The sequence below is a fragment of the Herpailurus yagouaroundi genome, unplaced genomic scaffold (genome assembly GCF_014898765.1).
Source record: "Herpailurus yagouaroundi ecotype Mexico unplaced genomic scaffold, PumYag 187, whole genome shotgun sequence".
NCBI lineage: Eukaryota > Metazoa > Chordata > Mammalia > Carnivora > Felidae > Herpailurus > Herpailurus yagouaroundi.
The window spans coordinates 18,343,296-18,354,365 of NW_024412418.1; the positions used below are offsets into that span (position 1 = coordinate 18,343,296).

The window sequence follows — 11,070 nt, forward strand, 5'->3', positions numbered from 1 at the left end:
GCCCCGAGGGTACAATTTTTTGGAAACATTTTTGGTTGTCACAACTGGGAGGTGCTATGGTAACTAGTGGGTAGAGACCAGCGATGCCGTTAAACATCCCACAATGCACAGGACAGCCCTCCAGACAAAGAGTTACCCAGTCCCCAAATTCAGTAGGGCTGAGACTGTGAAACTTTGGCTGCATGAAGTAGGTGGGAAGAGATGTTTTGAGCAGAGAGATAATCACAGGCAAAGACACAGAGAAGTGAGTCCACATGACAAATGTGGGAAGGGTGTAGAGAGCCCAGAGCTAAGGGTGGATTAGGGAGTGGAGAGCATCAGATAGAAGGGCATGCTCAGAGCAGATGAGTCCCGAGCCAGAGGGTCTAACCTTACCCCTAGAGCTGTGGGAAACTACTAAAGAACTTGAAATAAGGGTGTGTGTTTGGGGCACCCAGGTGGCTCAGTCAGTTAAGTGTCTTATTTTGGCTCAGGCCACGATCTCGAGGTTTGTGGGTTCAAGCCCCACGTCGGGCTCTGTGCTGACAGCTCAGAGCCTGGAGCCTGCTTTGGATTCTGTGTCTCCCTCTCTCTCTGCCCCTCCCATGCCTATCCTCTGTCTCTGTCTCTCTCTCAAAAAAATAAACACTAAGAAAAACTTAAAAACAAGTAAGAGCATATGTTTTAGAAGGACTCTTCCGCCAGCTATTTGGTGGCTTCTGCAGTGGTTGGGTACTGCTGTCTGGGTCTGGATCTGCAGAAGCTGTGGCACAGACAGAAACGGACCTCTTCCCATCCAAAGTCACAGCCACAGCCCTATTGCATGTGCTTCCACCTGTCTGCTCTGCTAGTGTGTAAAAGCACCTGGGGCAAAGGCTCGAGTTAATCCATCTTTTCTTCTCCAGAGACCCCCACACGGGGAGTATGGTGGAATCACCTGCGGGGCTTACATGCTAATGCCAGCAGAGAAAGTAGAAATCAGAGAACGTTAAAAAAAAAAAAATCAGGGGAGCCTGGGTGGCTCAGTCGGTTGAGCGTCCGACTTCGGCTCAGGTCATGATCTCGCAGCTCGTGAGTTTGAGCCCCGCATCAGGCTCTGGGCTGATGGCTCAGAGCCTGGAGCCTGCTTCCGATTCTGTGTCTCCCTCTCTCTCTGCCTCTCCCCCGTTCATGCTCTGTCTCTCTCTGTCTCAAAAATAAATAAATATTAAAAAAATTTTTTTTTAAAAATCAAAGAAAGTAAAACCTTTGAAAGGCCCTTTAATTGTCCACGTGGTACAGCACACATGGCCTGTGTATACAATAGTATAGAGTTATGTGTGAAAAGAAATACATAATCTCTAATGTACAAACAGAATATATGCAAAAGCTAATTCGGGGGCAATATTTAAATTTTCCCCTTTGTCTTTCAGGGTCTACATTGTTGAATTCACAACATGCTGCATTCACAACATGGAGTCTGCATTGGGCTCCATGCTGAGTGTGGAGCCTGCTTAAGATTCTCTCTCTCTCTCTCTCTCTCTCTCTCTCTCTCTCTCTCAATCTCTCCCTCTGCCCCTCTTCCCTGCCCACGCTCTCTAGTGCTCTCTCTCTCAAATTAAAAAAAAAGAAAAAGAAAATCAGTCTCCCTGATGTTCAATGCACATACGATGCCATGGTTGCCACAGCACTTGGTAAACGTTTGCTAGAAGAACCGAACAGGATTCTCATTAGTCTGCTGGTCTACAGCTCCTGGAAGGATTTGGGAGCACAGGTGAGCTGAGGAGCACACAGCGCTGGGAGGACCTGGGGTGGAGTGGTTGGTGTCCTATGCTGCTAGGACAGTAGGACTTTTCCTCCAGCTGCTGGGCCAGTGCTCAGCTGTCAACTGGGAACGGCCTTTGCTCTCCCTGGGCATCGGCGGGAATCAGCAAGGCCAATTCTCTCATTAGGAATTATCTTTGGCTAAAGAGAGCTGCCTCACCCACGGACACCCAATGGCTGGTCAGTGCCAGAGTACAAGAGCCCAGATGCTTCATCCGCACTTGGAACAACTCTGCGGGGCCGTGTGAGGTTAGCTGAGGCCTTGTAGCATCTGTACCACAGCCCGACTTTTAACTCTGCCTAATCCTGCTTCATTCCCTTTCCTTATGGGTGTCCATACCTAGAGCACACTGGGGACCCTGGCCTGCCATAAGAGACTATGAGGTCTCAGAGTCCAGGAGCAGCGGGATGGGCAGGTGGGCATCAGGAGCAGCAGCAGTAGTGTTCAGGGCTCAGGGAATCAGAGACAATGAGCAAGCAGATGGCACCTGCGTGCTTACAACAGAGAGGAAGTTGCCTGTCTCCTGCCCAGTGGGAAACTGCCTGCATGGTAGGGAAGTCCTGGGCCTGGAGGGGGGCCTGGCTCCAAGTGAGGTCACAGGGCCATCCTGAAACCTGGCCCAGTCCTTTCCAAAGCTGCCAAAGAGAATCTACTTCTTGCTCCCCACTTGCAAAGTGGCCTCCATGTTTGTGGGGTTAGCAAGTATCTGGACAGCCACCAGCCTGGTGAGATCTGGACTACAGCAAAACGCCCCCTTCACCACCAAACACCTCCACTACTTTGCCTTGGGCTCAATCAGGGAGACTGATTTTCTTTTTCTATTTTTTTAATTTGAGAGAGAGAGTGAGCACGAGAGAGCGTGGGCAGGGAAGAGGGGCAGAGGGAGAGATTGAGAGAGAGAGAGAGAAAATCTTAAGCACGTTCCACACTCAGCATGGAGCCCAATGCAGGCCTCTATCCCACAACCCTGGGATGGTGACCTGAGCCAAAATCAAGAGTCAGATGCGCAACCAATTGAGCTGCCTAAGCACCCTCTGGGGGACTGGTTTCTTATTATCCTTAGGATCAAAAGCCCCCCGATAAAATATAATATGGCATAAATTAACTTGAGACAATGTATCAAGCCAGGCTTATTAACAGCTTAAGCTAGCTGGCAGAGGTAGGCGAAAGAGATTAAAGGCTGATTTGGGAGGACACAGGTAAGACAGTCCCAGCTTGGATGCGGAGAGGGTGATGGCGGTGAGGGTGGGGTCGACACGAGAGCACCCAGTTCAGAGCATAACAAACAAAATGCTCAAATCCACCCATTTGCCTCCCGATGAAACCAAGAGTTGGCCACCCCTTAACTGGGAACACCAAGCAGCACTAGTCTCCTTGGTTTCTGACCATCATCCCAAAGCCATAAGATGCTGGCGATGTGCTGGGGAGTGAGGAGGAGAGGCTTCCATTAATAATATAGGATTGACAAATTTCCCTAGAAGGCCTCAGACTTGCTACGAACTGTTACAGGCAGTCGGGGCTTTCCAGATCATATTTCATTCCGCTGCAGATGGAACCCATCAAAACAACCGCTCTGATTCTTTGGCCTCCTTTCTTTCTAGTAACCACCGTTCACCTGACACAAAGGGAGCTGGTTGCCCTGTGAGCTGAGAGACGCCAGCAAATAAAAGCCCTATTACACACGACACAGCACACCCACGCCTTCAGCCAGAGGCTGGGGACTAAGCTCTGAGTGATGCTTTCATCTTCCCCTTGGCCAAACGTGCCTCCACTAGTCTCCCCACCGCTCCCCAAATATTGCTCTGGCTGGTCATTCTCATCGCATCTCTCACTTGTGGGGATGGCAGCCAGCATTCCACAACCTCCTTGCCGCGGGTGCTCCTCCAGTGCCAGGCTGACAGGCCCATGCTCGCTTGGGGCCCTCTCCGCGGCGGTGGCTATGCAGGACACGGGGTTCTGTCAGTGACGTGCACTGATGTGCAGGCTGGGCCGAGGAAATGAGCCAGAGCCCGTCTTTCTGCTCCCTGGTTGTCCCAGGGCAGACCACCTCCCCACCGTCCTGCTGGGGGCAGAGGCAGCCGGCCCTGGTCAGGGCCAGCCCTGGGGTTCTGTTCTCAGTCTCTCCCAGAACACACTGCCAGCCCTCCAAAGGTTTTGTGAGCGCCTAACTCCGCACAGTCATTTTTGGCCTATTCCAATGGCTTGATGTTTTCTGTTTTCTGCAGCAGAATCTTGCCTGATATTGTACCTCTTATTATAGATTTACATGTACTTCTCAATTGCAAAGCCATCTGGCTGTCACTAACATTTCCACACATTTCCTTGGAGAACACCCCTGGAATGACTGGTGGCTGTGCCCTGACAGCAGAACCTTCAACACCACCTCTTCTGAGAGGCATCAGTGGACCAGTCATCCTCAACATTTTCAAACCCTTCAGTCACATGTTAGGGTTTACCATGAAGGCTCTCTGAGGACCACCAGGGTGTGGAGCTTGGGCAAGGTGCTGGAGAGAAACCTGAGGAGAAGGAGCCTGTAAAGGTCTCTGCTTCTGAGAGGTGGGCATTCATTTTCAAAGTTATAGTTCAAACGTTCTGTTCCAGAGTCTCCCTCATTGCCAAGGCACATGTATACCTGACCCCATTTCTGTCACATTTTTTAAAACTCCAAACACAAATCAAGGTTGAGGATGTGTATTTTTATGTCAGGGGGAACAATATGATTATTCCTTGTCCTTTGGAAGCAAAGGTTGATTCCTCAACCACATAAAGGGATTACTAATTTGGCTGACATAGGGAAGATCACTTGGGTCTTTATTCTACCTGATCATTCACATTTGGGGCATTTTCTTTTCCCTCCTCATCACCTCATTATTTTCTCCATGACTTGCATTCAGAAAATAACATTTAGAAAAATACTTTGAAACAGATGCATTTTTGCTTTTAAATATTAAGGTGACTTTTTTTTCTACCTGCTTTATGCACTGGGAGGAATTCATTTCAATGCCAAAGTTAGTTTAAAGATATGGTCTGGCCTTTTAGCAGTGATCAGTTTGGGACATCTTTCTAAAATTATGCATTTTGTCTAATGGGGTTTAGAAAATTACTCCTAGAAAATTACTACCCAAGTGAGCCACAGTGACTGCCAGGAGTGTGTTGCATCCCTTAGCTGTTAGGGGGGACAAAGAGGTTAAGAATTGTTGCTGCAAAACATAGAGATTCCCAAAGCCCTTGGAGCTGATTGTCTCTTGTGCAGGCCCCAACACATCCTGCTCTATGGAAACATTTTGAAACAATCCAGGCTGCCATCAGTCCCGGGGCTCAGATTTGCCTGTGTTGCTAGTGTGTGTGTTTGCTTATTTACTTATTTACTAATTTATTTTTACACCCAGGCTTTCTTGTTGGGATTCTAACGTAGTCAGCTTTGGAGAAATTAAATCAATCTCCCACTGCTTCTGTTTCTATCATGTCAAGGAGCCAGTCCCCTTGGTGTTCCCTAATCTGGCAGAAATGACTGGAAATCTTGGCCTGGCTTCAAGATCCCCAGACCCAGTAGGAAGAAGGACATGCTTCCAACCGAATGACCTGTTCACTGCTGGGCTAATGGGTTCTTTTGTCAGGAGTGCCCTGGCATTTTTGGAAAATCAAGTTGAGAAAAGCTATGACTGTCTTCTTTTCCTACTTTATCAGCCGGGCTATTGTTTGCTGGTATGAGTTATCCATGCAAGGATTCTTATGAAACCTGACATCCAGCCTCTTGGTGAGATCAGAGACACAGGATACGTATTACGTCATGTGAAGGCAGATAGATAGTGTGGTGGGTTTATATGGAAGTCCTACTGCACAGCGGTTAAGAGGATGGGCTCTGGGAGTTTGGGGAGACAAATGATGCAACTGTTCTGTGCCGGGGTTTCCTCATCTGTACAATGGGTGCAGGGAGGGTTCCTACCTCACTGGCGTCTGTACAAATTCAATTAGATAATTCACATAAAAAGACTGACTAGAATAGAGGCTGGTCTATTGTGTGCAGTCAATAAATGAGAGGTGCTTTTCGTGTGATCAGAGCAAAAGGCACAGGAGGAGAAACAGGAAGCAAACTGCATTCTTCCAGACAACAGTCTAAATTCTTAAAATTGGTCCCTTGGTGATCGTTTTGTCTTAAGGAAATTTATCTTTGTTTATGCTTTTGAGATGATATGCAATTCTCAAGACATGTATATTTAAGAAAAATCGATGAGAATGAAGAGGGCTTCCCTGAAAGCAATCTATAATTGGAATATTTATACAAGTGTGAGGGGTGAGCAACCTCTTTTTAAATATCACCTCCTTCCTTCTGTTGTTGTAAGTCATGTACTAACGTGGCGGTCTAAAAGTATGAAGTCAGCACGGCAAGTCATGGCATATAGCAGTTAAACAACAACAACTGCACTGTCCTCTTTTCAAGACTAGTAGGCAAATCTCTGCCCTATTTCCCCAAACTGTAAAAATGTCTGTGCCTAGACTCTCACAAGATGCCTATTTATTTCCAATCTTGAAAAATGTTTAAGAATCCTATCATACCTCAGGAATGCCGGAGCAAAAGGAGTCCCTGAAACTATAAGCATGTAGGAAAGATATTCACTGTTCGTAGGGAGAGATTAGCTGGAAAACTCAAATACCTGATTTTTAACCACTGGCTGATTATCAAATTGTTGGCCGAGTTTGGAATAAAAAATATTCTTATGAGGAGAAAAATCAATGTTGGAAAATTTCACCTGGAGGAAAAGAAAAGATTTGCCCAAAGCATCTGGAATTTTATAAAATTAACTATGAATTTGTTTTATACAAAAAAGAAAAACAGAAATAAAAGATTATTACCACTAACACAAATGTCAAGTTTGAATGTAAGGTAACCAGAAATTCAAATTAGGCAAATTTGTTTTTAATGGAATCACTAAAATCCCACTTAAAGATTTTGTGGCACCTAAATCCCACCTAAAGATTTAGTGGCAAACAATGGCCAATCCTGAGGGGGGAAAAATCTTTTGGTATTCAAATCAGCATGGTATATTTAAGAAATCGAGTGTCATTTGCAAATCACAATCTCACAGATGATAACAAAACTGTATCCAGACATTTTTGAATCATAACTCTTGATACAAAAAAAACCTTATTTGTAATTAGAGAAATATTTTAGGAAAATGGGAAAGAAACCTTTTTCATAAAACCTAAGAGTAGATTTAAGGCCATCTGAAATCCTGGGGTAGGGTGAAGCATTCCTGAATGCCTCCACCAGAGTCGCATTCATGTATGCTCAGGGGTACAACTACGTTAACAGGATGTGAGCGGCTGGATGTGAGGCACCACACTGTAACTCTCATCTGGGAAGTTCGATGGGGTTAGAACAATTTTTTCAATTTGGAGACATCACTGAACATAAGCATGGGCTTCATCATATGAAATCACCAAATCACTCCGTTGGACATCTCATGGTTTCTATGGCATATTGAGGAGTTATGAAATCAGGAACCAATCCAACTTCTCAACACTGCTATGGATTAAAAGAAGCCTGTGTTCAAAGGAATTCTAACTCACAGCCGTGGTTCCTACTGAGTTTTAAGGACAGAGGGGAAAAAATTAAGAACATTTAGAAACACTACTGACTTAAGATCAATATTGTACTATTCATAAAATGGTTGGATTCAGAAATCAGAGTCCTTTTAGCCGTAATTTGTTACTCTGACACATTCCAAGTAGTCTTACTTGCAAAAGAGGTAGTAACAAATAATGAAAGAGAAAACATTTTAGTGCACTTTTAAATTCCACAAATATATAGTGAAGTGAAACATTTTGGGGTGCTCTATCTCCGCTGCTCTTATGGGAAAGCAAAGCCTATAATCACCTTGGCCCAGCAGACACTTACATCGTATCCGCTGTTACGGATTCCACGCCGGGGTCGCTCCCGAGTCACCAGAAGGTCCATCTCCGTTTCCCCAGGACTCGGGCTATTCAGAGACTGCCGGCTTCGGTAGACAGAGTTCTTCATCTGTTGCCTGAAGAAAATCCAACAACTGTTATGATGCAGCAAATGCCCTGACAGATGGAATTCTCCACTGATCCAAACTACAGGCAACCAATGAAGGGTTTGGATTTGCCTTGCAGATCTCAGAATTCATGCTATTTGCTCTCCGACCATCAGAGGCCATAGGAATAGTGGAATAAAAGATTGTTTCTGTTTTTGTTTCTGTTTTCCTAGATGCTATAAGCATTTGGCTGAATTGTAAATACTCTTCTAATGGAAACTCAGTAACTATAATCAATTGCAACACTACAACCTCATCTAAAATGCTGCTGATGGCAAGGCCGGGGACTCTCCCTTGACCTGACCCTTCAGGACAGCAAATGCTGGAGAACAAACTTGCTTTTGTTGACTGTTGACTCAGTTAGCCTGCTGTTCTTTTTAATCTTTCTGATTTCACAGGCAGGATTTCATGATGTGTTAATAAATCCTGTGGCTAATGGGCCACTTAATACTGTAAATACTGATAGATTTTCTTTTCTACCTTTCCCCCAGTGGATTCCTTTCTGGTCTGAGGAGCCGTAAACCAAGAGGCAGTTTGGAGCTTATCCATTCATCCATCCATCCATCCATCCATTCATCCATCCATCCATCCATCCAATATTTACCAAATGCCTACCATGTGCTAGGCACTGTGGAAAATGATAAGGATCCACGGTGAGCAAGACAGACATGGCCCTGCTATCCTGGAGCTTACATTCTAATGAGGGAGACAGACAATTCACAATATTTCAGAGGGTGGTAAGTGCTATCAAGAAAAATAATATGCAGGTGCCTGGGTGGCTCAATCATTTAAGTGTCCAACTTTTGGTTTCAGCTCAAGTCATGATCTTGTGGTTTGTGAGTTCGAGCCCTGCATTGGGCTCTGCGTTAATTACATAGCCTGCTTGGGATTCTCTCTCTCCCTCTCTCTCTCTGCCCCTCCCCCCATTCGTGCTCTCTCTCTTTCTTTCTCTCAAAATAAATAAACTTAAGAAAAGAAAATAAAAAAAGAAAAAGATGATGTGACAGAGGATGGCTAAAACGGGGGCAACTTTAGATAGGATAGAGAGGGGGACAGTTCACCTGAGACCTAAATAGAGCCAGCCACATGCCAATCCTACACAGAACATTCCAGGCCCAGGGCATAGCATGTTGAGAGGCTCCCCTCAGCTCCCTCAGGAAATGCATACATTTGTCACCATTGTCTGCTTACACTTGCCATTTGAGGCATCTTTTTGAAGAGGAAGGAACAGGAACACCGTGAGGGTTGTGGCTGCGCTTTTCTTCCTGAAGAGGCAACTCTTACAAGTGGGGAGTGAGGCCTGATGGGGGTAGGCGGTTTCACATGACACTGCTGAGTGACAAAGGTGGCTACTGCCCTGTCATCCAACAATCGGTTTCTCCCTGTGAATAACTGGCACTTCAGAGCATCTATTTTCAGAGACTTCCCCAAACACCACCTATTTTATGTCTCCGTTCCAAGATTCTATCCATTCATGGGTTAAAGGTGAAGAGGTCACATTCTTTATTCCCAGTGACTATGCGGGGAGCCAGAAACCTGGCAGGTATACATATATGTACCTCTTCATGATCACACACCCAGTTAGTGATGGCATGAGAGTCACATTCTATTATTAGTCTAGAATAGCCCTTAGAATTCCCAAGGTGAAACACTACTCTTGCAATTGGCCTAGGGGATAAAATAGACATTATTAGGCCTGCTCCCTCACTATGAGGAGCTTACATGTGTTTAGAGAGCCTCTGTGATCTCTGCTTGCCTGATACCCATGTTAACCTTCTTTTGGTGACAGCACTATGATGTTCTCTGGAGGCTATCCTTCCTGTTGTGGTTAGCCTGTGATTCAGGCTGGACAATCAAGCATCACATCCCCATGGCCACAATGATCGGTTAGAGGGTGGTCATGTGAGTTGGTCTAATGAGACTGAGTCTCAGGGCTTTCACCAGAGCAACCAGGAAAGAGGCATTCTCTTGGCATTGAAGTTTCTAAGAGGACAGGATATAAGCCAAAAATTGCTGGCAGCCAGTTTTCCACTATGAGGCAAGAGCCTGAAGAGGAACCAGCTAAGAGTGATGAGAGGGCAAGCCAAAAAGGGGGGACGTTGTATGACCCCTTGGATCCGGTCATGCCTGAAGTCTTGACCTTTCACATTCACTGATGAATTCTCTTTGTATTTAACCAGTTGGTGCTGGGTTGCCATCATTTGCAACCAAAAGAATCCTGACTAATATAGGAGCTTAAACCTAATAGTATAAACTGCCCTGTCGTTATCTGCAATTAGAAGCTTCCTTTAGGAATGGAACACGACCTTGTGATAAAGAGTGATTCACACTTTAAGGCAGATCCCAAAGAATTCTCATCCTTGACCTAATTACAAATCACTTTTTAAAAAAGCAGGCTTCACAACTGTACTGAGATTGCCAATTAGCCCATTTAGAAAAGATTTACTAATAAGGGTGTGTGTGGGGGGGGCAGTAAATACTAGGATTAGCAATTGACATTTAAGTAGGCTGTTTTGGAAGTATTAGAAATACAATAGTGAGACTGTGAGCCCTTTCAAGAACCATGAATGTGGGTGAGTACTTAGACACTGGGGTGCACTCCAGTCTCCTTTTCCATCAAAGACAGTGTTCCATTATGATACCCAGCCTAAAGGCTGCTATTTAACATGGATCTCAATTGAGCAGACCACTAATGTGTGCCTGGTGTGTAAGCAACTACTTAGAAATAAATTAGGCTCTTGGTAGAGGAATTACCTCTCTAATGGAGTTCCATTAGATACATTCATTTCTTGTTTGTATTTTGCTATATTCTTTAAAAGTTAATACATTTTGAAACTTGCAAAGTTTTTTACCTCTGAAAATACTGCTGCACAGATAGTGATAAATTTTATTTGCATTTTCAGAGGTTTTTTGATCCCACAATAAAGTTTAAGAAAGTAGTTCCCAAACTGTGTTCTGTGGAAACCCCGGGTTCCATAAGGATGGAACATAAACCAGCGAGGAGGAGGAGGAGGCCGAGGCCCTGCTTCCATCAGAGCAGCTCTGTCTTTGTAAGTTATTGCCTTAGGTTGGGTATTCCTGGAAGCAGGCTCTGTGAGGATTTGAGTGCAAATGGTTTACTTGGGAAGAGATTCCAAGAAGCACAAGTTGGGAAGTGGGGAAATGAGACAGAGAATTCTCGGGAAGGAGGTTGATAAAGGGTATGATATACAGCAGATTAGTATTTTG

The 11,070-nt window shown here is 45.1% G+C and overlaps 1 protein-coding gene across 7 annotated transcripts in view; it reads right to left on the reverse strand.

The window, feature by feature from the left end:
* The window catches only part of KIAA1549L (KIAA1549 like), a 267,700-nt gene that overhangs the window by 37,114 nt on the left and 219,516 nt on the right, over positions 1-11,070 (reverse strand). For all 7 annotated transcript variants that reach the window (XM_040495491.1, XM_040495494.1, XM_040495489.1 and 4 more), the window contains one exon: positions 7,683-7,812. In XM_040495491.1, coding sequence (XP_040351425.1) covers positions 7,683-7,812 — 130 coding nt within the window. The remainder of the gene's footprint in view (positions 1-7,682; positions 7,813-11,070) is intronic.